Source organism: Mauremys mutica, chromosome 2, assembly GCF_020497125.1.
Source record: "Mauremys mutica isolate MM-2020 ecotype Southern chromosome 2, ASM2049712v1, whole genome shotgun sequence".
In the NCBI taxonomy this organism is placed as follows: Eukaryota; Metazoa; Chordata; order Testudines; family Geoemydidae; genus Mauremys; species Mauremys mutica.
Window position 1 is genome coordinate 190,672,786 of NC_059073.1, and position 27,615 is coordinate 190,700,400.

At 42.4% G+C, this 27,615-nt stretch overlaps 1 protein-coding gene across 2 annotated transcripts in view; it reads right to left on the minus strand.

Annotated features, from left to right (window-relative positions):
* Positions 1-12,065: 12,065 nt before the first annotated feature.
* The window catches only part of SPATA48 (spermatogenesis associated 48), a 42,727-nt gene continuing 27,177 nt past the window's right edge, over positions 12,066-27,615 (minus strand). The window contains exons 9-10 of one of the 2 annotated variants that reach the window (XM_045008133.1): positions 17,970-18,077; positions 12,066-13,546 (exon numbers count right to left, since the gene is read on the minus strand). In XM_045008133.1, coding sequence (XP_044864068.1) covers positions 13,423-13,546; positions 17,970-18,077 — 232 coding nt within the window. In that variant the 3' untranslated portion in view covers positions 12,066-13,422. The remainder of the gene's footprint in view (positions 13,547-17,969; positions 18,078-27,615) is intronic. The other variant, XM_045008134.1, reaches the window with a different exon arrangement.

Here is a 27,615-nt window from a genome sequence, read left to right on the forward strand (position 1 = left end):
TGCAATTAAAGGTAAAATCAAATTGGGTATTTGGGTATTTTTGTGTAACTAAATTTGTGCCCAGGGGAACATTCTCGGTGTTCTGAATCTGTTGTCTGTGAGAGTAGCTGGTATGCTAATCTCTCCCAGAGGGTTTTCTTTTAACTTTCTTTTCTTTAATTAAAAGTCTTTTTCTTAATACCTGATTGATTTTTCCTTGTTTTAAGATCCAAGGGGTTTGGATCTGTGTTCACCAGGAATTGGTGGGGGAAAAAAGGGAGGATGGTTAAATTCTCCTTGTGTTAAGATCCAAGGGGTTGGATCGGTGTTCACCAGAAAATTGGTGAAGTCCCTCAAGACTACCCAAGAAAAAAAAAGGTAGTGCTTGGGCAGGGGGTGGCGATACCAGATCTAAGCTGGTAATTAAGCTTAGAAGTGTCCATGCAGGTCCCCACATCTGTACCCTAAAGTTCAGAGTGGGGAAGGAACCTTGACATGGTGGTAGTGGTGGGATTTTTAGGAACAAAAAGCCAGATTTTTTTCCCCTCCTTTATGATGCTGGGGAAGCAGTGAAGGAGAGATACCCTGAAGGCAAACAGATAAAGGTTTTTCTAACAAGGCTTTGTTAGAAAGGATTTCCAGCTGGGCTTAGCTGGAGGGTAATTAACAGTTTGCAAAAGACAAGTTACAAACCAGTTTTTCTGGTCTCTTCTCATTCTGAGAAGTCCAGTTAAAAGCTGTGGGTTTTTTTTTTTTACCTCGCAAACCAAGATAGCTCAGGCAGAGCAGGGAAACATGTCAAGCAAAGAAAAAAACCCATACTACAGGAGCTGGAATTAGCCAAAAGGAACATGACAGACAGATGGCCAGAGATGAGGCTGCCCACCAGAGAGAAGAGAAAGCCAAAGAGGCTGCCCACAAAAGAGCTATGGAGGAGAAACAACAAGAGATGGAGATCCAGAGGGAGGCCCACAAGCATGCCTTGGAATTAGCAAGGGCTAAGCAGGATGTACCAGCCAACCCTAACAACCCTTCTCCAGGTACTGTTTCCCATCCCAAAAAATTCCCCACCTACAAGACAGGTGATAATACTGAGGCCTTCTTAAAAAATTTCGAAAGGGCCTGCCATGGGTACAGCATCTCTACAGACCAGTACATGATAGAGCTGAGGCCACAGCTCAGTGGAACCTTAGCAGAGGTGGCGGCTAAAATGCCTAAAGAACACACGAACGATTATAAACTTTTTCAAACCAAGGCCAGAATCAGAATGGGGCTAACACCTGAGCATGCCCGTCGGCGGTTCAGAGCCCTAAGGTGGAAACCAGATGTGTTATTTACCCGACATGCCTACCACATTGGAAAGAATTGGGATGCCTGGATATCAGGAGCAAGTGCTAAATCTCTGGAAGAGCTGTCCTTCCTAATGCAAATGGAGCAGTTCTTAGAGGAAACAGAAAGGTACATCCTAGATGGGAAGCCCAAAACTGTAACCGAGGCGGGGGAGATTGGAGCCAAATGGGTGGAAGTGGCAGAAAAGAAAAAAACTACTAGCAATTGGAGCGAATATCAGAGGGGGCAAACCGAAACTAAACCCTATCACTGGGGGCAACCCCAGGCCCCACCTACAACCCAAGGAAAGCCCCAGACACCTTATTGTCCCACCTCACCAGTCTCCAGCAACCCACCTCATTCCAGTGACCAGTCAGCTGGGCGATGTTTTAATTGTAATGAAGTGGGACATTTAAAGGCCCACTGCCCCAAGAACCCCAACTGATTACAGTTCATTACACCACAATCACACCAAAGATCCCCAGGCACAGATGCCTCTCAAATACCCTCGGAGCGAAGGGAAAACTTGAGAGTGGGCGGAAAGAAGGTTATCGCGTGGTGAGACACTGGGGCACAAGTGTCAGCTATCCACCAATCCTTAGTGGACCCCAAATTCATCAACCCAGAGGCCCAAGTGACAATTCATCCATTCATGTCAAAATCTTTAAACTTGCCTACAGCTGAGTTGCCTGTCCAGTACAAGGACTGGTCAGGAATGTGGACTTTTGCAGTCTATGACAATTATCCCATCCCCATGCTGCTGGGGGAAGACTTGGCCAACCATGTGAAGCTAACCAAGAGGGTAGGAATGGTCACACACAGCCAGGCCAAGCAAGCTTCCACACCCATCCCTGTTCCTGAGCCGTCCACCAGGACCCCGTCTGTGTTACCAGAGACCCAGACAGAGGTGGTGGAACCAGATCTTCTACCTATGAATGCTACAGCCGTAGTAAATCCAGTCCCAGAACCGTTGCCAGCACTGACTCCAGCGCTTGCAAACCCATCTACAACTCCAACACCAGAGGGCACCAGCGGGCCTGAACTGGCAGAAGCAGCAGACAACCCTACCCGAGAGGCTCAGCCAGAGCCTGAAATATCACATAGTGCACCAGCGGAGAGCGGTTCACAATCAACAAAAACAACCCCATCACTTACATCGCTTCCAGAGGGACCAAGCCCAAGTCCACAGTCTATGGAGGAACTAATGTCTCCAGCATCAAGGGAACAGTTCCAAGCTGAGCAGGAAGCAGATGACAGCCTTCAAAAAGCTTGGGTGGTGGCACGGAGCACCCAACCGCCTCTCAACTCTTCTAACCGATCCCGGTTTGTTGTAGAACAAGAACTTTTATACAAGGAAACTCTTTCTGGTGGACACCAGAAAGACTGGCGTCCTCAAAGACAGTTGGTAGTTCCAACTAAGTACCAGGTAAAGCTCTTAAGCTTAGCCCATGATCATCCCAGTGGCCATTCTGGGGTGAACAGAACCAAAGACCGGTTGGGGAAGTCCTTCCACTGGGAGGGAATGGGCAAGGATGTTGCTAATTATGTCCGGTCTTGTGAGGTGTGCCAACGAGTGGGAAAGCCCCAAAACCAGGTCAAAGCCCCTCTCCAGCCCACTCCCCATAATTGAGGTCCCGTTTCAGCAAGTAGCTGTGGATATTTTGGGTCCTTTCCCAAAGAAGACCCCCAGAGGAAAGCAGTACATACTGACTTTCATGGATTTTGCTACCAGATGGCCGGAAGCAGTAGCTCTAAGCAACACCAGAGCTAAAAGTGTGTGCCAGGCCTTAGCAGACATTTTTGCCAGGGTAGGTTGGCCCTCCGACATCCTTACAGATTCGGGAACTAATTTCCTGGCAGGGACCATGAAAAACCTGTGGGAAGCTCATGGGGTGAATCACTTGGTTGCCACCTCTTACCACTATCAAACCAATGGCCTGGTGGAGAGGTTTAATGGAACTTTGGGGGCCATGATACGTAAATTCGTAAATGAACACTCCAATGATTGGGACCTAGTGTTGCAGCAGTTACTTTTTGCCTACAGGGCTGTACCACATCCCAGTTTAGGGTTTTCACCATTCGAGCTTGTGTATGGCCACTAGGTTAAGGGGCCATTACAGTTGGTGAAGCAGCAATGGGAGGGGTTTACGCCTTCTCCAGGAACTAACATTCTAGACTTTGTAAGCAACCTACAAAGCACCCTCCGACACTCTTTAGCCCTTGCTAAAGAAAACCTAAAGGATGCTCAGGAAGAGCAAAAGGCCTGGTATGATAAACATACCAGAGAGCGTTCCTTCAAAGTAGGGGACCAGGTTATGGTCTTAAAGGTGCTACAGGCCCCTAAGATGGAAGGGCCATTCACGGTCCAAGAGCGCCTGGGAGCTGTTAACTCTCTCATAGCATTCCCCACCTCAACCCTAAAGCCTAAAGTGTACCATGTTAATTCTCTAAAGCCCTTTTATTCCAGAGAATTAAAGGTTTGTCAGTTTACAGCCCAGGGAGGAGATGACGCTGAGTGGCCTAAAGGTGTCTACTACAAAGGAAAAAGTGACGGTGGCGTGGAAGAGGTGAACCTCTCTGCGACCCTTGAACGTCTGCAGCAACAGCAGATCAAGGAGCTGTGCACTAGCTTTGCACCAATGTTCACAGCCACCCCAGGACGGACCGAACGGGCATGCCACTCCATTGACACAGGTAATGCTCACCGAATTAGAACCCCACCCTACCAGGTGTCTTCTCATGCCCAAGCTGCTATAGAACGGGAGATCCAAAGCATGCTACAGATGGGTATAATCCGCCCCTCTAACAGTGCATGGGCATCTCCAGTGGTTCTAGTTCCCAAACCAGATGGGGAAATACACTTTTGCGTGGACTACCATAAGCTAAATGCTGTAACTCGTCCCGACAACTATCCAATGCCACGCACCGATGAGCTATTGGAGAAATTAGGACGTGGCCAGTTCATCTCTACATTAGACTTAACCAAGGGGTACTGGCAAGTACCGCTAGATGAACCCGCCAAGGAAAGGTCAGCCTTCATCACCCATGCAGGGGTGTATGAATTTAATGTGCTTCCTTTCGGGTTGCGAAATGCACCCGCCACCTTCCAAAGACTTGTAGATGGTCTCCTAGCAGGACTGGGAGAATCTGCAGTTGCCTACCTCGATGATGTGGCCATTTTTTCTGATTCATGGGCAGAACACCTGGAGCACCTGGAAACAGTCTCCGATCGCATCAGGCAGGCAGGACTAACTGTTAAGGCTAAAAAGTGTCAAATAGGCCAAAGCTGAGTGACTTACCTTGGACACCAAGTGGGTCAAGGAACGATAAATCCCCTACAGGCCAAGGTGGATGCTATCCAAAAGTGGCCTGTCCCAAAGTCTAAGAAACAGGTCCAATCCTTCTTAGGCTTGGCCAGATATTACAGGCGATTTGTACCACACTACAGCCAAATCGCTGCCCCACTAACAAATCTGACCAGAAAGACACAGCCAAATACAGTTAAGTGGACTGATGAGTGTCAGAAGGCCTTTAACCAGCTTAAGGCGACACTCATGTCTGACCCTGTGCTAAGGGCCCCAGACTTTGACAAACCATTCCTAGTAACCACAGATGCATCTGAGCGTGGTGTAGAAGCAGTTTTAATGCAGGACGGACGAGATCAAAAATTCCATCCTGTCGTGTTTCTCAGCAAGAAACTGTCTAAGAGAGAAAGCCACTGGTCAATCAGTGAAAAAGAATGCTACGCCATTGTGTATGCCCTGGAAAAGCTACGCCCATACGTTTGGGGACGGCGTTTCCAACAGGGGATTGATCACTTGATGATTACCTGTTCCGTTTATTTCTCCTGACGCACATTGGCCACTGTCAGAAGACAGGATACTGGGCTAAGTGGACCACTGGTCTGACCCAATATAGCTGTTCTGATGTTCTTAAATCTGATGTACCATCATCGTTTAAGCCAATGGGAGCTTTGAGTGCGCATCAGCTCACAGAACTGGGTAGTTGATGTTACCTGTAATTCCCAGATGTCTGTTTTTTATCCTGTACAGTATTACTCAGATTAAATCAGTTTCTTTAATTTAGATCTTAGAATTGGATAAAAAAAAAAGAAAAAGAAAAAAACTTTTCCTATTTTTTTGCAATAAAATCATCCTTTTTTGATTGAAATTAAAAAAAATTTATTCATTATTCCATCAAAATATTGAAATTTGGAAAATTTAAGCCATCTTGACATGGTATCAAGCTTCCTATTTTCTTTTGCTTTTGGCTTTAAAAGGCAATAAAAAGAGTTTAGCTGGGGTAAGATTTCTCCAGACAAGGAAATAATGGAAATTCAAAAATAAGCAATGGGACTGCGCAGAGGCAGAAATCTCAGAGCTTGCATAAACCAAATTAGGACTAACTACTTTTTGGACCTTCCTGATAGCTTTTCACATCTCCTGCTTTCACATTCTATAATAGATTAAGGAGAAGACTTCCTCAGAAGTTTTAAACATTTTAAAGACTCTGAGTCAGCACAGCACTTAATCATGAATCTTAATCTAAGTTCCATGGATTTCACTGAGACTATTCACATGCTTAAAGTTAAGCACATCCTTAAGTACCTTGCTGAATCAGGGCCTAAATTAGTATTGCCACTTTGGCAAAGATGTGTCCTGTTGTGGCCTCTGGTATTCTGCTATGCTTCTGCAGTTAGTATTTTCAAATGCTTTTGAACGTTTTTCCCAGACCAACAGATTTGAACTGGAATAGATTGATAGTAACGGATCTATTAAAACATCATTGGGAAAAGCTCTACAGTTCAAAGAATCCATGGTCTCAGTTTGTCTATAGGCATTTAAACGCTGTTGCTGGAAGGCCAGGGTTGGAGGGGTGGGGGAGAGACTACAGCCTTCTCTTTTACATTTCATGGATCTTTAACCCTTATTTAAAGAAAATTTTGGATTTTGGGCCAAATAACTGTGCTTGTAATTATATCAAATAGTTAAAAAAAAGCTAGTTAATGATGTTCAACATAAGTAATCATGTTAAATAGTGAAATTTAATTTCTTAAAAACTTAAATCCTCATATCTTTTGGAATGCATTGTACTGTAGGATGTCTGAGTAAATTAAATTCTCCCCTGCACACTAAAGCATCAATTTCCTTATGGTAATTATCTGCTAGATTGGATCTGTCAGTAGCAGGGAAGCATGCCTGACATTATACCCTCTTTACAAAAAATGATTACAAAAAATTAAGACGAATGAGTAAAATTAAGGCTGCGGCTGGTAAGTCTATATAAAGCTCTCATAGATCACTTTACATAAGATACCATTGTACTGGATACTAAGCTTTTAATGACTAGTCGCATAATGAGGTGAAGTCCATTAAAGAACGGCCAAGGTAACCGATCACAGAGATAAGGGCTAAAAAATGATTTTCAGCCAACTAGAAGCAATTTATTATACACAAAAAACACAGCTCTAACTGAAATGTCTGGATGGATGAGGAACTTTTGAAAGTTGACAGGATTTCCTTCCTGGGAAAGTTTTACAAATGTGATGGGCGCTCATCTCTGTCACATTTGATTTTTTTTTCTTTGCAATTCAGTGCTCTAGAAATGGTTCATATAAGGCTGAGCTGTAGCACTGGATTTCATTAGCCCACTTAAAAGATAAATTAGAACTAGGCATGGCTACTATAATGGAAACTCATTGCTCACTGCCCACAAGCAGAGTCTGTATAGAAGCAAGCTAATTGTTGCAAGTCAATCGCTATTGAATAGTGCCTAGTGCTTTAAGCTGCTTTAGGAAAACAGTTCAGATCAGAATCTGTGGGCATGTCTACACTGCAATAAAACACCTGCGGCTGGCCCATGTAAGTGGGCTTGGTCTGCAGGAAACTAAAATTGCAGTGTAGATGTTCAGCCTCAGGCTGGAGCCTGGGTTCTGGGACCTGAAACGAGGCTCCAGCCCAGCCCACACCCAGAATATCTACACCACAGTTTTACAGCCCTGAATCCTGTGCCCCACAAGCCCAATTCAACTGACATGGGCCAGCCACGGGTGTTTATTGCAGCGTAGACATACTCTGTGAGACAAAACCAGCTTTGGGGGTTCGCAAAGTAGTAGGGCAGGTAACTTATTGCTGCAGAGGCCCTGATTCTGCAAACACAAATACATGCGTAACTTTTCTCACGTATAGTTACTTTGATTGCACGTGAGTAAAGGTAAGCACATGTTTAAATGTTTGCAGGATTGGGGTCATGTACGTATTCTACAGTTTTGAGGAAGAATGGTTCTGAGACATAAAATTTGGACCTGGCCCTGATTCAAACATTCCCTTAGACCAGAGTTGGAGTTGGGGGCAATTTTTGGATCCAAGATATTGATTTGGCCATTAGAGAATTAAGACCTGATCCAAAGTCCACTGATGTCAGTGGATGTCTTTTCGTTGACTTTTTATGAGCTTTGGATCAGGCCCTCAGTGGCCAGCTGCAATTTGGATAAAACTTTCCCTATAACTAGGTTATTCCTATCTGGAATTTGGCATTGGATCATGTCTAGGGCTCAAAAAAACTTGACGGAGACAATTTTATCAATGTTCTCATTAAGCACTTAAAAACCAATAAGTGGAAGTTGCCTGTTTCTCCTGAATGTATGTGACCCACAGTTATTTCAATCATTACTCTTTTATTCTCAAATCATTTTAAGGACAAGTCGGTTAGGTTTACTGTCTGCTGGCTGTATCATTGTTTCGGCTGTGTAAATACTAGTGTATTTACTGTGTCAAACTGTTTGTGGCTAATACAATTATATGCTTTTTCACTGATATCTGATCTGCTAATTAGCTGGAAAAACATTTTGATTAGGGTGACTGCTTACCCAAATTATTTAATTGTCCACAAGCAAGGTTGTCAGCAAAAAATATGAAAATGAGTCTAGGAAATGAAGAGCTGTTAGTGGAATTTTACTGCAAGTTAGGACTGAACATAGAAATAGGAAATGCAATGTGGAGAATACAGGACAAGAAACTAGCTTTGTGTTGCTCTGAAATTAATTTTAATAAAATAATGTCACTTAGCTTTTATTTAGCCCTTTTTATCCCACATGTCAAAGTAGTTTGCAAAGGAAGGTATCATTAGCCCCATTATATAGATGGGGAAACTGAGTCAGAGAAAGACATAAAAGAACTTGCTCAAAATGGATAAAAGGAACTTGATTTTTAAAAAGATGGCTGAGATCTGGCATTAACAGCAGGTGTGCAATAAAATCCACTGTCAAAGAAGAACTGTTTAGGATTCTTTACTGCTACACAGTCATTGAACAATTAGCAGTTGTCCAACATTAAAAAAAAATTCTACAGCACAAAAACAGTGTTAGCTATGGGTAGGTCTACACTGCAATTAAATACCTTTGGCTAGCCTGGGTCAGCTAACTCAGGCCTGCAGGCCTCAGGCTGCAGAGCTATAAAATTTCAGTGTACATGTTCAAGCTCAGGCTGAAGCCCAAGATCTGGAACCCCATGAGGGGGGAAGGTCCCATAATCTAGGCTCCAGCCTGAGCCCTGTGAGCCCAACTCAGCTGACATGGGCCAGCTGTAGATGTTCAATTGCACTGTAGACAAACCCATAGTGTATGAACCTTGTCAGAAAGATGCTTCTTATGCACATTACCGAAGCTAGCAAAGGACATGCCACCTCACACAGTGATCTTGTCAGATCTCATAAACTAAGCAGTTAGGCCCACTCACTACTTAGATGGGAGACCGCCAATAAAAATCCAGGGTGACACAGGAAGGGATGATTCAGTTAGTGGTGATCTTTAAGTCAGTACAGAGCCAATGCCCAATTCTGCTTTTGAAGCAAGGTGCTGTTTTTCAGATGAGACATAAAGCTGAGGTCTTGACCTCTACTCCTCTTTAAATGTCATATGACAATTTGTGTAAGAGAAAGGGGTTTTGTTAGCCATGGTGCCCTGGCTTTAATTCTAGCACAGACAATAATATTTTCCCAACCTCACATTACTCTGCAGTTTGTTGAATACACTATTCTGCTTCATCCATTTCCTCTCCTAATACGTTATTCCCATCTCAGTATACTTTGCAGAGAGCCCCGTGGAGCAGGTGGTGAGGAGCTGTGCAGTCTCAGCACTGGGAGAGTCAGTGCCTCCTGAACAGCAATCTCTCTGGGGTTGCCACATATACATGCTGTACCAATTGGATTTCCTCCATGCATAGAGAAAATATTTTTCTTCCTGTTTTGACCTCCATCAATTCCAGCCCCAGCAGAGTGGATCTCTCTCCTATCACTAGGTAATCCTGAAGGGAAAAAAGGGTAACAGTAGCTGATTGAAGCTCAGCATAAACCAGAGGCTGTTAGCCACCAGCTAGGCAACACTTTGGTTTAGGTTAGTTTTACCATCTAGTCTGCCAGTCTTTCTCCAATTAAATGATGCTTTAACTTTCAAATTGTTTCTCAAGGTTGTGCAGATTTCTGCCCCTTTAGCTGTGATGCTTTTCTATTTTTGATCACATTTTAGTAAATAAAAATGCTTCAGTCAAAAAAGAAATAAAATGAAGCTTTTGATTAGTTTATTCTCCCCCCTTCCCACCTCTTTAAGTATATTATATTCTCCAAAATCATTTTCAGGATTTCAGGATCAGGAATGCCACATTTTCTGATATCGGATCATTTTCTACCATAGTTGTTTATGTGTATTGTTTACCCAACAGACATTTCTCTTTCACTTGGATATTCATTACTAAATAATTCTGTGAGAAGACACAGGCCACTGATTTTTTGCAATTTGCATCACCACACTCTAAGTTATGTTGAAAGCTAAGCTTTTTGGTCCTCTTGCTTTGGAAGTACATTAATATTTCTGTGACCTTTACTAGATGGCAGATGAGAAGCATTAAGAATAAAATAACAAACAAAGCAAAGGAAACCAATATTTTAAAATGCATATTTCTGATCCTGGCCTTGAAAGGAGCAAGAGAGAGAAGAATCTGCTCCGACAGGATTGTAAACTTTATTTAAAGTTAAAATAATTGTTCTGCTGTAGCCTACATTTTTTCCATGTCAAAATGTTTCATTATGATGCATATTACGCAAAATAAGAACAAATATATTTGAGATTTTATTAATACGCATGCATTTTAAAAACATACAAGGACTTGTTTAAAGATGTTTAAGAACTATAGAATGGAGTAGTTGAAGACATGCTTATTCACCATATACATGTAGGTTGCTATATTAAAAACATGCTCACAGTGTCATGACAATTATTTTATAACGAGTGACTTTAGGTTAATTCATTTTCAAAGCCTGCATTTTAAATAGTGATGTCACCACAGTTTATGAGTGGAATGGTATTTCTTTGTGTGCCCTAAATGATCAGCTTTAAATTCTTATTTTTAAAAGAAAAACAACCGATTTCTACCCAGGAAACTGGCTGTGTCTCAGCAGCATTGTTTTGCAGTGGTTTAACTGCACACCGGAAGCCAACTCTGTTCCTGTTCATCTAGGTACCAATGCCATAGCATAACAGGGCAGGTCTAGGAGTGACTTTTTAGTAACTTAAATTTTCACTGATTATGAGCAGCAGACACATATTAAGGCCCTGATTCAGCAAGATGCTTAAGCATGTGCATAGCTTTTATTGCCAGTGAAATGAGAATGGGGGAGGGAGTCGTTCCGATGTAAACAGTGCTCTGCAGTGTTTGCAACTCAAAAGCTGGAGGGTTCTGCCTGTTAGGCATGTCTCACAGAAAGTGAAAGTGACTTTAAACTGATATTCACAACATTTAATTGACCCTCTTTTTCCACTGTTAACTTCTTATTTTTGTCTCAGTTTGGTCAAACAGAATTAACAGTAAAATGTAAATCAGCATTTTAAAAGTCTTTTTATTTTTGGTCATCATTCTAACACAGGGGTAAGGACATTGGTTATTTTAAAAACATACAGATCCTGATCCTCAGCTGGTGTAAATTGCCAGAGCTCCATTAAAGTCATTGAACATTGTTTCTGTTCATTGACATCAAAGGGAGTTAGACTAATTTACACCATCTAGAACATGGCCCATATTTTTTAACTTGACAACTATCTCTTTAAACCCCCCTGCTTTCTGTATGTCTGACTGTCATGTAAAATACAAAACAACAGAGATGAGCTAAACACCTAATCTGAACCCACTTAAACTTTGGAGAAGTTTGGATCTCTATGTGAAATTTGTGGGTTTAACCCATCTCCAGTTTAAAACATGATCAGTATTTGTTTTAGTGGAACTCAATCTTTTCAAAACTTGGACCCTGATCCTGCAATGCCCCTTCACCCAATGGCGCATTGCACAGGCACAGGCATTGATCAGGGCCCTAGAAGATTTAATTTGAATACCAGTCCCTCTCCTTCTCAAGCATAGTTTTTGGAGCTGACTACAAACTTTCAAGCACCTTTGTATGGTACATATTAATTCAATGGAACACAAAGGATGAAATTTGCAGAAGAGTCTCTGAAATTATGCAGGAAAAAGTCATATGCACTCCAATTTTGCAAACCAAGTAACTGTACATTCAAATGTGCACCTGAGCATCGACTTCCCTGATGTGCAAATTCACATGTGAATTCAAATGTCTGTTTTGTAGATACAAACAGAAACAGGTGTAAACTGACCAGAATAACAGGTGAATGATTGACAGACATGTTGGATGGGTTTAAGCAGCAGGCCACAACTTTATTAATTATACCTTGGGGAGGGCATTATATTGCCTACCCCAGTTCTCACATACCAGGCATTTAATTGGTTCCACAGTGGGTTACAGGGCTTTTACTACAAACCAAACAATAACTTGGGGTATACCCTCCCTGGGCTTAAGGTAGATGGAGTGACAGAGGTCACAAGGCTGGGTGGGGGGAACCTCAGTCTGAAAAGACTTCAAACTCCTCCTCCCTTATGAGCATAAGATGCAACTGCACAATCTTGAGTCTCATTTACTTCTGGGATCTGGCCCTTTTATCCTTTACCCACACTGGACACCGGCTGCAAGTTGTGACAAGTCAGTAATCATAACAACATTATATGAACCTCAAATCCCATTGTTTCTAAGTCAACTATGTTAACGAGAGGCTGTGAGGAAGGTGAGAACACCCACCAGACTACATGCCATTGTGGTCCCAATAAAGGAAGCTAGCATGATCCAGGAGTGAAGATGCAGGAAAGGGAGTCAGGAGATCTGGGTTCTTTTCTTAGCTGTGACACCTCCTTGCTCTGTGACATTGGGTTTAACTTCTATATCTTCAGTTTCTCAGGGTGGGTTTCTCTCTGACCCTTTACCAGGCCTGGACTGTGTACATCACTCTGCAGCATATAAGAGCCATAGAAACCCCCTTAGTTGGCTGTGCAAGAATTCCCTCAGTGGAGATATGCTGAATACACATGCCCATCACAGGCCCTGGTGCCAGGGGGATGACCAGGGACTGGAGTGAGTGATCGTATAGCACGGTGTACATTCTTGGCAATGCTGCCACCCACAGGGAGTCCAGGATAGGCTGTTATAACCTAGCACAGCTCCCCAGGCTGCCTGAATTATGAAGGCAGCCATTTTGGCTCCTGGATCATTCTGGAATTCCAAGGGTGTAAAGATGTCATAAAGGCACCTTTTCTTCTCCCTTCCCCCAAAGTTGTTTTGTGCTGCATCTCCAAGAGGCATAGCTAGAATCTCACCCTATGACACCCATCTTTATAAAGCACTTTGAGAGTTACTGATGAGATGCACAAAGGATGACTATTTTTTAATAAATTGAAAAAATGTTATATACACAGACTACACTGCATATGGAATACAGTATTTATGGGTAGTCTTTCTACACATCACTTTCTATCTTAACACTGCAATTCAATATAGTAATTATAGTTCAAACTGTGAAGAGTCCTTCTGCTTCTCAAATGATTTTAACCATAAACAATAGCAAGTCATAAATACTGAGTATAGTAAGAACATGTAATAAAAACTACCACGTCCACACAGACACCCACTTCTGCATTATTTTACTATGGTCCCATTTTTAAGGTGTACGTACTTCACACATTTACTTCCTTCCCACCATACTGGTAGCAGGACTGGTTCTTGTTAAACCTTAATAGTTTCTCTTTCCACCTTGTTGAAAGAATTTTGAGGATAAACCGGAGTAAGTATTTGAGACAAAGGGCCCTGGTGATTAAATCGAGACGAGTGGCCACACTTTGCTATGTATCTGCAATTACAAACAGAAGAAAATCTCTTTTAAAAATAATATTTTTTCATATTTCTCAGAAACACATTCTTTGCTAACTGTTTTGACCACTGCCTTTGAAGAAAATTTATACAATTCACAACAGTTCCACATTATTAGATTCAGCTGGCTCAATAATGGTGGCAGGAAATTCATCAAAGTTGTCTTTGGTGGCACTCTCCGCTGTCCAGCTTAGGCAGTGTTCCATTGTATTCTGAAGTGTTATGGTGAAGACCTAGAGCCAGATTCTGACAGCAAGTAGCTAGCAGTGAATCCCCCTGGCATAGGAGAACTCCCAGCTACCATAAAGCTGGCATAGGCAGTTCCTACACCAGATGATTCCAATCCCTGGCTTACAGGCCATTTAAGGACCTACACCTGTGATGTAAGTTAGAAGAATTTCTCAGTTATTGTAATTCTCATCAGGGCCTGGGTTGGTGCAGAAAAGACTTCAGATTCAAGAAGCTCTAACTTCCTGGCTCCTCCTGATTCTCCTGCACTAAGCTCAGATTGGCTGTGGGACAGAATCTGGCTCATTCTGTCTTGTGGTGGGAGCAAAGGCTGCGGACTCAGGTTTTACTGATTGTATGAGTGCCAACTCATTTGCTTTCACTGAGAATACCAAGATTTGTTACTGCTTTCCCATATTTTCCATAGCAGAATTAATTTATGTTTCATTGTATATACCAGGGATGGCCAGCCTGAGAAGGAGCCAGAATTTACCAATGAACATTGCTAAAGAGCCAGAGTAATATGACAACTGCCCCCCATCTGCTACACCCCTCCAGCCCCCAGTGCCTTCCGCCCACCGGCAGCCCCACCAATCAGCATCTCTCCCTCCCTCCCCATGCCTCCCACTAGCCGCAGTCAGCTGTTTTGCAGTGTGCAGGAGGCTATGGTGGGGAGGGGGGAGGAGCAAGGGCATGGCATGCTCGGGGGAAGGAGCAGGGGCCTTGAGGGAAGGCGTGGAGTGGTGGCAGGACCTGAGGCAGAGTAGGGGGTTGAGCAGTGAGCACCCCACAGCACCTTGGAAAGTTAGCATCTGTAGCTCCAGCCTCGGAGTCAGTGCCTATGCAAGGAGCCGCATATTAACCTCTGAAGAGCCGCATACAGCTCCGGAGCCACAGGTTGACCACCCCTGGTATATACCTATGGGATACCTACAACACATACACATGAGTGAGACAAATTCTGCCTTTATTTACACTTGTATAACCTCACAGATTTCAATGGGTGGACTGCATTGGGTGTAAATCAGATCAGAATGTGGTTCTATGTCTTTTAAATCCTACTTTACCTCTTGTGCACTTTCCAAAACAAATCCATTCCCTCTTTTTTAAAGCTCTCTTTCTTGCCCTTACAAAGCGCCACATTTTCAAAATCTTACAAACAGCATGCTGAAAGGAACCAATCCTTCTCTCCAAAAGCAATCAAATGCTATGCACACTCAATTATGAGTTTACTACTTATTTAAACAAAATTAGTGGCAACCCTGTGTTGAAAAGATAAGAAGGCTTATACAGTAGAACCTCAGCATTATAAACACCAGAGTTATGAACTGACCAGTCAACCACACACACATCATTTGGAACTAGAAATACACAATCAGGCACCAGCAGAGAGCAAAAACCAACCAAATACAGTACTGAACAGTGCTAAACGTATACTACTCAAGAAATAAAGGGAACATTTTAAAAAAAAGATTTGACAAAGTAAGGAAACTGTTTCTGTGCTTGTTTCATTTAAATTAAGATGGTTAAAAACAGCATTTTTCTTCTGCATAGTAAAGTTTCAAAGCTGTGTTAAGTTAATGTTCAGATGTAAACTTTTGAAAGAACAACCATAACGTTTTGTTCAGAATTACGAACATTTCAGAGTTATGAACAACCTCCATTATCGAGGTGTTCATAACGCTGAGGTTCTACTGTAATGATAAGATCATCATATTCGTACCACACTATGTATTCCATGTGGATTTTTATTTGATGAATGGCTATGGACAGATATTTCAAACGTTAAAAGTTGCAAAACAAAAACATTCTACATTCTCTGTAACATTCCCTTGTAGATCATGTCTCAACAAAATATTTCTAATGCAGTATTCAACTCCCATATTTCAATTGCACTAAAAGACATTGAAATTATTTATCACCCAACACCATAGTATCTGAGCACCACTCAAATAATAATAATAATAATAATAATAATAATAAATACTTTATTTATAAAAGAATGATATTCATGTTCAAAGATGAAAGGACAATTTTGTGCTGTTGTATAGCCCATGTGACCCTATAGATTTCAGCAGATTTACGAGGAGCCTAAAGAATTTCACCCCAGATATTGTGCATCTCTATTCAAATTAAATGAAGTGCAGAAGTTGTCTAGAATATTGCCTGGTCTGTCGATAGCTGATAGTTTAATGAACGTTCATGTAAAAAGTATGAAGACTACAGTAATCTTCTATGTTGCCCTTAATTGTCTCTAAGTGGGAGTTACAGAACAATGAATATACAGTGCTGACATGTCAAATGAGGTCGCTACAAAGATATCCATCACCGAGAGTCCTACATATCAATAGTGTTACAATAAGGGGAGTCCATAAAGACCAAAATGTAGAAACAAAATGGATCATCATCCATGAAAGCAGTAAGAGCATGAGATAACCACCCCACAAAAGGAAAATACGAGTCCATTAAAAAATACACTCTATTTCCTGATTAGAGTGATCGGACCCAGGAATACCAGAATTCACCTCTTCATCACTAGTCATGAATGGCCCCATCCTGCACCACTGAAATCAGTGGGTCTTTTGCCATTAACTTCAAAAGGTGCAGGATGAAACCGTACGTGCTATTCTCCAATATGTACTGTGCTGACCAATTCATAGGATCTGCATTTTTGTTTTTAACACAGCAGTTTCAAATATAAGGCTATATTCTGCGATCTTAACTCATAGTGAATAGTATCTCACTCCATGAGTAGTCCCACTAAAAGTAAAATATATCTGTTATTCACTTAAAGGGAAAGGTACTTCTCAGTATGAGTAATGGTGGCAGAATCTAGTCCACAATGCCTGTTTATACTCTCTCTGTCTTTCTCACACACACTCCCCTTACGAAAGCCCTGTGACTCTGCCTCGTTTCCAGAGAGACCCCATTAGCACAGGACAAGAATCCTTTCATGCATTACAGAAAAAAAAATCCATGCCCTGCCATATGGATTAATTTTTGCAAAATGTCATGACAAATTTTGTCCCTATTTTTAATGAGTAAAGTCCAATTGTAGAACCAGAGAAATGCTTAGTTGCACTGCTTACTGCATTTCCCTGCAGAAAGTCAAAGGAAATAACAGACATATTTTACTTTCTCAGATCGCATTTGCACCTGATTCTTTGCTCTCGAAATTTGGTATTTGTCTGAATGCTGCCAGTGATCTCTGCAGAGGCACATCAGCATCCATGTGTGTGACATTTAAAAGTAACTTGGTCTCACAGCAAGCTGATTGAGTTCAGCTCGATTAGCCTATAAAATCTCAAAGACCTGGTTGTGTATTTTCAATCTTGGTAACCTGCAAACTGCTATTATAGAAGAATGCCTATTTTCCAAGTACAGCCACACAAGAAAAAGGCAGAGGTATCAGGAGAGTGTGCCAGTATGTCGCACTCAGTCATGCACCGCTTTGACAGAGGAATTCTTTAATAGCCAGTCAACTCCCCAAAGCTTGTACCAGTGGTGAAGTGTATATTGTCTTAAAACTAATCAAAATAAAAGAGTGTTTAAAAGATGAATGTCTTAGAAATTAGTGGAGGCTTCAATGTCATAGTGAAGTCCTACCTCACTATGGAGGGAAAAATAGTCCATGATCTAAAGGGGCAATACAAAAGCATGTAGGGGAGAGGACAACAAATAATTATTAAATAATTGTGCAGCTGCTTCTGGGGAGGAAAGCAGGACATAGAATCACAGGAGGGACTTTTACAATGAAAATGTTTGGTAAGACCCCCAGCAAAATGCAACCTCATATTTGGCATTATTAAATGTAATATAGTCCAAAAAATTCCAGAACAGACAGATCTCAATCAAACCATAATCACAGGGGTCATAATCTAGCCAACATATCCGATGACATAATGTGGAAACAATCAATATTTTAGGACTCCTGGTTAACCTCAACATTAATTTTAATGAATTCCTGTGGTAAGCTTAAAAGGAATCATGAAAACCAGGAATGATCTTAGATCGTCTTGGCAGACACGTGATTGGATTTGACTCACAATATTTTTCTTTAAACCAAGGAAATGTCATGCTTCAAATTTAATTGTTCTTTAATTAAATAACTATCATTAGGACTTTTCCTCTAATGTATCTGAACAAATTGAGTAATACGCCTTACACTTACTTACCCATGCATTTGTGCAATTATCGATGGGGATGTTGATGGAAGATTAGAATTTGCCGGGTGGGTTGCTGTCCAATGAACCTTGCCAGTGTATCCAGGGATATTTGGAGTGCTACAGGAAAAAGTTAAAAGGGGGAAGGGCAGGAAAAGACTAAATTAAATGAGTACAGGCTTGAAATAATCAATCACAGACAGTTGTAAAACCACTAGCTTGTGTTTCTATATCCAACGTGGATAGGTGATACAGAGTGTAAACGTGTGATATTATATTGCATGAAAGCACCGAGCCAGATCCCCAATTGGTGTAAATTGTCATAGCTTCTTTGACATCAACAGAGCCACAATAATTTACACCACCTGAAGATCTGGCCCATAAGCTCAATTTTGATTACAGAGGCCAGTGTTTCTCATCTTGTTTTGAAATGATGGGTTTTATTTGATTATCTGTACACTACTCATGACCAAAAACAACATTTCATCAAGAGGAAAGAACTAGAACAAGTGGTTCACAAAAGCACTAAGGCCAATATTTCAAACATGGGTTACATTTTAGGTGGGATTTAGGTCCCAATTTCCAACATGGCACTTAGGTCACCTTCTTTAGGCAGCTCAGTCTGAAATTTTTGGCCTATGCCCAAATTTCTTGCAACAGAGGTTCCCAAACTTTTTTTGCTGAATGCTCCCTGTGCTTTGGAGATTCATGTCACCAGCCCGCAAGCATCCCTTGTCAGGTACATGCTCCAGGTGGGTGATCCCAACAGGACACAGACAGCTGGGCTTCACCTCCTCCTTGTGCCCCTAGGACACCCCTGTGTCACTGACAGGCCGCAGGCTTTTCTGGCCCTGGCACAATCCCCAGCATGCATGAGCAAGAGCCTGTGCTGACAGGGAGAAACTGCCTCCCAAAGGGACCCATGCACATCAGCTTCTGAAGAGATGAATGAGCCTGATTGACCAACCCCACTCTCTGCACAGGAAGAGACCACTCTCCCTCACTCCTTGTAGCCTTCCTCCTCCTCGTTCTTCCAGCCTGGCAGGAGCTGGAGACTCAGATAGTGAAACATATTCTTATTTTATCAATGAAGAAACAAGAAAAAATCCATAACTAGTCAGGACATTCCGTGCCCCATTAACCTCCTTGTGCCCCACCGCCCCTTCCCCCAAGAAGGGGTACCCCCCAGTTTGAAAACCAACATCCTATAACAATTCTACAGTTTTGCAAGTTTCAGGTATGATTTCTGATATATTATTCTGGGTGATTTTCCTAAAAATAAAAATATGCTCCTGTTCTATTGGGTACAAAGCATTGAACCATCAATACATTTTTATCTCACACAAGCAGTTTAAGATGTTAGATGTATCTTATTATAAAAATCCAATATAACATCTGAATTTCTACTGTCTTTAATTTAATCTTATTTAGCTACCCATATAAACAAAAGAAACAAAGATGTGCAATGATACAATATAATCCAGGGAATCCATCCTGGATTATGACCTAATCCACCAAAAATTTAAGCACATGTTTAACTTGAAGTACATATGTAGTCTGGTTAGGACTACTCACTTGCTTAAAGATAAGCACTTGCTTAAATTCTTTGCTGGATGGGCAAGAGTGCTCAATACCTGGTAGGATTGAGCCTTTGTATATTACTAGATAATTCATACAAAATGAAATACATGGACAGTCAAAGGAAAGTTTTCATGTGTGATGCAAAGGGATTGAGGAAAGATTTCTAGCTATATAGGGCAGCACAACTGAAACATCAACTCCTAAATACAACCGCATTTGCTCTAATCCTTCAGACAGAGACAAACATCTACAAGATCTCTATCAAGCGGTCTTAAAACTACAATACCCACCTGCTGAAGTGAAGAAACAGATTGACAGAGCCAAAAGAATACCCACTCCAAGGTCACCTACTCCAGGACAGGCCCAACAAAGTAACAGAACGTCACTAGCCGTCACCTTCAGCCCCCAACTAAAACCTCTCCAGAGCATCATCAAAGATTTACAACCTATCCTTAAAGATGATCCCTCACTCTCACAGACCTTGGGAGACAGGCCAGCCCTCGCTTACAGACAGCCCCCCAACCTGAAGCAAATACTCACCAGCAACCACACACCACACAACAAAAAACACTAACCCAGGAACCTATCCTTGCAACAAAGCTCGTTGCCAGCTCTGTCCACATATCTATTCAAGGGACACCATCATAGGACCTAATCACATCAGCCACGCCATCAGAGGCTCGTTCACCAGCACATCTACCAATGTGATATATGCCATCATGTGCCAGCAATGCCCCTCTGCCATGTACATTGGCCAAACCGGACAGTCTCTACACAAAAGAATAAATGGACACACATCAGACGTCAAGAATTATAACATTCAAAAATCAGTAGGCGAACACTTCACCCTCCCTGGTCACTCAATTACAGACCTAAAAGTCACAATTCTCCAACAAAAAAACTTCAAAAACAGACTCCAATGAGAAACTGCAGAATTAGAATTAATTTGCAAACCGGACACCATTAAATTAGGCTTGAATAAAGACTGGGAGTGGATGGGTCATTACACAAAGTAAAAACTATTTCCCCATGCTAATTTTCCCCCTACTGTTGCTCACACCTTCTTCTCAACTGTTGGAAATGGGCAGGGCCAGTGCAACCCATTAGGCGACCTAGGCAGTCACCTAGGGCGCTAACATTTGGGGAGCGGCATTTTGGGTCCTTTGGCGGCGACCGCAGTGGCTGGATCTTCGGACACTCCGGTCATCGTCGGCATTTAGGTGGAGGGAGCTGGGTCAGGGCGCCGCGGGGAGGGCTGCCTGCAGCAAGTAAGGGGGGAGTGTCACGTAGGGGAACCGCTCCCCAGCCCCAGCTCACTTCTGCTCTGCCTCCTCCCCTGAGCACGCCACCCCATTATGCTTCTCTCCCTCCCAGGCTTGTGGCGCCAAACAGCTGATTGGCGCCCCAAGCCTGGGAGGCGGGAGAAGTGGAGCGGCGAGGGCATGCTCGGGGAGGAAGCGGAGCAGAGGTGAGCTGGGGCGGGGAGCTGCCACACGGCTCCCTGGGTCAGGGGGAACTGCCGCAGGGGGGGCGCCTCAGGGCAGAGGGGGGGGCTGGGGAGCTGCCACGAGGGGGGGGTGCCTCAGGGCGGAGGGGTGCCTCAGGGCGGGGGGGTGGGAAGCTGCCCCGGGGGGGGGCTTAGGGCAGAGGGCTGCCACAGAGCTCGAGGGGGGGGCACAAGGTGGAAGTTTCATCTAGGGCGCGAAACATCCTTGCACCTGCCCTGGAAATGGGCCTTCCTGATTATCACTACAAAAGTTTTTTTTTCTCCTGCTAATAATAGCCCACCTTAATTGATTAGTCTCGTTATAGTTGGTATGGTAACACCCATTTTTTCATGTTCTCTGTGTAGTATATATCTTCCTACTGTATTTTCCACTGCATGCATCTGATGAAGTGGGTTTTAGCCCATGAAAGCTTATGCTCAAATAAATTTGTTAGTCTCTAAGGTGCCTCAAGTACTCCTCGTTCTTTTTGCTGATACAGACTAACACGGCTACCCCTCTGAAATAAATGGCAAGAGTTGTTGGGAGAGGAAGGAGAGAAGAGAGAAGCCGGTTGAAAGAGAGCTGGAGGAGTAAAAGCATGTGAGGTTAGAGAGGGAGCCTGTGCATAGTTTAAAAAATGTCAAATTTGATATGATACAAAATTAGGGGCAACCAGCCGTTGGCATCAGCAGTTAACTATTTCCTGTTCTGCCAGCTCAGAATGGGTAACCATTGGACTATAGATTTACCCAGACTGCCCACACACCAGCAGACAAGTCTTTCATGACAAGCTGTTTCAGCCTGACTCAGCTAAGTACAAAGACTGTAAAGCTTGCAAATGTCACCCTTTTGTGGGCTCGTGCATTCTGCAAATAACAACAATGCCCATTTAGGAATTGCTTCCAAGGTGCTTTCTGACACCCGTGTGCTCCCTAGAAAAATAAATCTTGGAGTGAGAGATAGTACATAGCTATTAATTTTCAGTACAGTGACCAGAAACCCCTTTAAGCTAAATTCAGTGCAGGATGCAAGAATCGACTTCTGGGAGAGGTGGTTTATTAAATAATTCTTTGGCTGTGTACCTAGGCAATTTGTTACTTTAATTTCTCATTGAGGTAGAGCTAATGTTAGATGCTGTCTCTATAGAGTACGTGATACAGAGATAAAACATGATGGATTTCTTGGAAAATTCATTTGTCACACAAGAGATTCAATCCTCTGGTCCAGCTAAGCTGGAGGGGACATTGGAGGGGAAAGGTGGATTTTATGTCACGCCCACTCAGATCCAGTGGCTGATGGAAGGCTGATCTGGTCAACAGTATTACACAGGAGTAGTTTTGGGGGTGCTCTGTTATATCTAGCTGCCCCTGGCTCTAAGGGGCCTTCCGTGAGTTTTTTTTTCTTATCCCCTTTGCCATGCTCCGACATAATTGGGGCACATTTTCTGAAACAATTAAAACGGTGTGTGTGCAAAACTCTGCCTTTTCGTGGACAAATGGACAATGACCTGGTTGTGTGCAGACCAGGCAATTGCACATACACATACCTATTTGCATGTGAAAATATCTAATGTGTGTATTCAAATATAGGTTTTGTAAGTACAATGGGTGCATTTGTGCAAACACATGCATTTAGCTATCTCTGATCATTTGGTCCATAAGGACTATTTTTAATCTGACTGTGATTGGAATTTTACTACCCCGATGATGTGATACTTACATTAGAATCTCAAAGTTATGAACACCTCAGGAATGGAAGTTGTTCAGAACTCTGAAATGTTCGTAACTGATCAAAACGTTATGGTTGCTCTTTCAAAAGTTTGCAACCGAACATTGACTTAATGCAGCTTTGAAACTTTACTATGAAGAAGAAAAATGCTGCTTTTAACCATCTTAATTTAAATGAAACAAGCACAGAAACAGTTTCCTTACCTTATCAATTTTTTTAAACTTTCCCTTTAATTTTAGTAGTTTACATTTAACAGTACTATATTGCATCGGTTCTCAAACTTTAGCAACCTGAGGACCCCCATTCAGGGATGACTGTAGGTATTTTGCCTCCCCAAGCACGGCAGGCAGGCTGCCTTTGGCGGCTTGCCTGTGGGAGGTCCCTGGTCCCGCGGATTCGGCGGCAGCCTGCGGGAGGTCCACTGAAGCCGCGGGACCAGCGGACCCTCCGCAGACATGCCGCTGAAGGCAATCTGCCTGCCGCCCTCGCGGCGACTGGCAGAGCGCCCCCCGTGGCTTGCCGCCCCCGGCACGGGCTTGGCGTGCTGTTGCCTGGAGCCGCCCCTGCCCCCATTTTGATTTAAAATTTTTCACGGATCCAGAAGCTGGCTTCTAATTTTTCCCAGGGGTTGCTCAATCCCCGCTCAGCCCCAAGCTCAGCCCCTACCCCGACTCCACTCCTTCCCCTAAGGCCCCACTCCCGCCCCACCTCTTTCTGCCCCCTCCCCTGAGTGTGCCCTATCCCTGCACCTTCCTCTCCCTCCCAGTGCTTCCTGCAAGTCGCTGAACAGCTGTTCTGTGGCATTACGGAGGCACTGGGAGGGAGAGGAAGGAGTTGATCAGTGGGGCAGGCGATCCCAGACATGACTCACGGATCCCCTGGAGCCGGACATTCCTCACAGACCCCCTGGAGTAACCTCCCAGACCCCCAAGGATCAGCGGACCCCAGTTTCAGAACCGCTACTATATTGGATATTCTTTTTTTTTCTTTTTTTTTTTTTTGTCTCTGCTGCCTGACTGTGTCCTTCTGGTTCCAAATGATGTTTGTGGTTAACCGGTCAGTTAGTAACTCTGGTGTTCATAACTCTGAGGGTCTACTGTAATAAGATATCATATGAGAATTCCTCATTAGACTCTCAGTTATAGAATGAAACCCTAATGACTTCCATGGAATTGCACCAGTGTGACAGAGGATTTGGGCCATTGCATGAAATCTCATAATATCTTGCAATATATCATAAGGCTAGTTGAAATTAACTCACATAACAATTGTATAATAGTGTGAATATCTGAGTCTCATTATGCATTGTGAAGCATCTGATTTGTAAAATCTTCTGACCTTTAAAGCTTGCAAAACCACCTAACCTAGCACTGCTAGTTACACAATTTAATTTCTTTCACTAACATATTTTCCTTGGAAAGAAGATAAGAGAAAAGCAACATGAATGTCCAAATGTGACATACAAACAGCAAAATGAGTGCGAGAGACAGTCCCAGATTCAGATTTGTTCTAGATTGTTGTCTGCCTTTTAGAAGTGATTCACAGAGTTAACATACTTCATAGCACGCTGAAGGATGTTACACTGAAAGAGGAGGAGGCTGTGTAAAGAGAAGCTAAAAGTACCAGGATACTAAGAAAGCCTACACTACGTTAACCAGATGCCCTCATGGGAGCCTGAAGAAGGGATGCAGAAATGTGCTGCGGTTATGCGTGTGATAAGGTAGAAGAGACTGAGGTTAAAAAAATACCCCTTTGGTTTTTGTTTTTGGATCATGCTGTCTAGTTCTCTTGTGTTTTCTTTGCTGAGATGTTGAACCAGATCATCTCTGCTGAAAAAAACAACTGAGTGCCAGGCTACAGCTGGCAACATACAACACTCTTTGTGGTTAGGCTTCTCGTCATCAAGTTATCTTTCTGTCACCATGACGTTTCTCTCACCTTGCTCAGATGCTTCCTTGTTATTACACTAGCAGCCCTCACTCCCCACAAAAAACAAAACAAGCCTCCACCATATTCAACGCATAAGCAATTGCAGTTGTACAAGGCCTAAGAGTTCAAACAGAAATTGGGTGCATCCACTTGTAGGTGCCCTTTTTGAGACACCTTAAAGGGGCCTGATTATCAGAAAGTGCTGGGTAATCGTTCTCTGAAAATCACGAAGTGGTTTAAGTTGGGCACCTGAAAACTGAGGCACTCAAAATGATTAATCACTTTTGAAAATGTAGGTTTTAGTTCCCTGTGCTTTAGCTAACAATGACAGGTTCATGGTCATTGTTAACTCTCCCTGCAAAACAAAAACTTCTGCAAAAGAGTAATCTTTCACAGCGAGTACTAAATGATCAATATACACTGCTCTTAGAGTAGGAAGAGCTCCCACAGCTTCTTACTCTTTCTTTTAGTTACAACTGTGAAAAGCGGATGAAAAACACTAACATAAATGAATGGGATATTTTGATTTAGTATCAGAGGGGTAGCCGTGTTAGTCTGGATCTGTAAAAGCAGTAAAAAGTCCTGTGGCACCTTATAGACTAACAGACGTTTTGGAGCATGAGCTTTCGTGGGTGAATACTTCCATGCATCCGACGAAGTGGGTATTCACCCACGAAAGCTCATGCTCCAAAACGTCTGTTAGTCTATAAGGTGCCACGGGACTTTTTGCTGCTTTGATTTAGTAGTGTTTCACACTCACTTTGCACAAGTGTAAATGATAGAGCTGGGTGGGAAACAGTTTTTCTGTGAGAGTTTTCAAGAGTTCAAAATTTTTCCCATCCCAAAATGCAGGGAAAAGTTCTAAATCTCAAAAATGTTCACAAACCAATAATGCAAAAAAACCCTGGTTTGGGTCAATTATAGTATACATGAACTCAAATCTTGAAACAAAAAATAGTTTTGAACAGAAAAATGCAACTTTTCATTTTGAAAATGTCGAAACAGGACGTTTTGATAATTTTGAACCCAATACTTTTTTGAATTGGGAGATTCATCAAAACGAACGCTTTCCTTTGACAGTTTCAGTTTTGACAAATTGTCATTTTCTGATGAAAAAGATGTTACTCAGAAAATTTCTTACTAGTTCTAGTAAATGAATACACAAGGTGCAAGACATTGGAAGACCCTGTGTCTATCTAATTATGGTCTATGAAGTTTCTGTTATGACTTGAAGATGGTTCAGGGACACATGAAAACAATGAGCTAGAGGCTGATCTCAACCCGTGTGTATAGTTGGAGTAACACAACTAAAGTCATGTGTGAGATCATAATCTGGCTTAGTGTGTTTGGGGCACTGACAGTAAGGGTGCTGATAGGAACAGCTACAAAGAAAGGGAATATAAATGGAGAGGAGAATGGTTTGAGTGCAGGACTTGGAACTCCCAGGGCTTTGTCCTTTAGACATTGCATGTACAGAGATACCACTGAAAACAAGAGCTTGCAGGAGTGGGTCTTCTAAGAGCTAATTCTGCCTCTGACACCACCATCATCTGTGGTCTTGCGTGAGTCACTTACACTTATTTTCCAGATATGAAAATTGAGGAAATGAAGTTAACTCTTTCTGGACAGAAGTGTTAAGGAGATTTATTAGTTAACACTTGAAAAGTGCTGCTAAGTAGAAAGCATTAAATGTTAAACAGTGTGTGGGTGTGAGTGAGTGAGTGAATGCATGTAGCACTGCCTTCTACTGAATGGAATGAAAACTGCTGATCTATTTGTCACAGGCCTTATATTGTTAATGACTGCCAGAGAATCTTATTTAGCTCAGGAGGCAGGGGCCAGTGCTTTGAAGCAAGAGAATTTGAGTTTTGTCCTGACTGCTGTGTAGTTCCAGGAGGCTGTGATATGGAGCAGAGTGAACAACAGAAAGTTATGTTTGTTACAATATGTAAGGTACAAAAATAGTGAGAGATACCGAGTATGAGACAGATGCAGCATTAAATCTGCCACTTCAGGAGATCTGTTAGCTTTCACTTTAAGAAACTTTGTTATGTAAGTTGGAATTTACTAAGTGTTACTACACCATGCATTAGTGAGTTACAGCTGTGCCAGGAATAAAAAAGAATTGTTCATGCAGTGTCTGTCACACCAAGCGTTTACCGGTGCCCCCCACATGAATGCTACAGAGGAAATCCCCATCAACAGTGTGGGAGTTTTTTCCATTGACCCTTAGAACACCTGCAGAACTAAAATATCACTTAGACCATAATCTCATTGCAGCAGCTGATGGGGGAAGGGGTCAGATAAAGGAAAAAGCTGGTGGCTGGTAGATGGAGGAGAAAAAGACCTATAAAGACATTGAAATAAACATAGTGAGGTGGCGTCATGAATCCATGTGCTAAAGTTAGAACAGGGTTTTCTCTTGGTATTGAAAATTAACCTTATTATGCATTTTTAATGGATTTTTTTGTTATTAAACAAGAAAATTGTGTCATTATTTATAATATTCATAAATGATCCAGAAAAAGGGGTGAAAGAGAGGTGGTAAAATTTGCAGATGATACAAAATTGCCCAGGATAGTTATGTCCAAAGCTGAATGCAAAGAATTACAAAAAGTGATCTCACAAACTTGGGTGACTGGGCAACAAAATGGCAGATGAAATTAAATGTTGATAAGTGCAAAGTAATGCACACTGAAAAAAACATAATCCCAAATATACATACAAAATGATTGGGTCTAATTTAGCTGTTCTCTTTTTTGAGTGGGATCTTGGACTCATCGTGGATAGTTATCAGAAAACATATGCTCAATGTGCAGTGGCAGTCAAAAAAACCTAACAAAATGTTAGGAACCATTAGGAAAAGGATAGACAAAGACAGAAAATAGAAAAATGCCACTATATAAATCCATGGTACGTTCACATCTTGAATA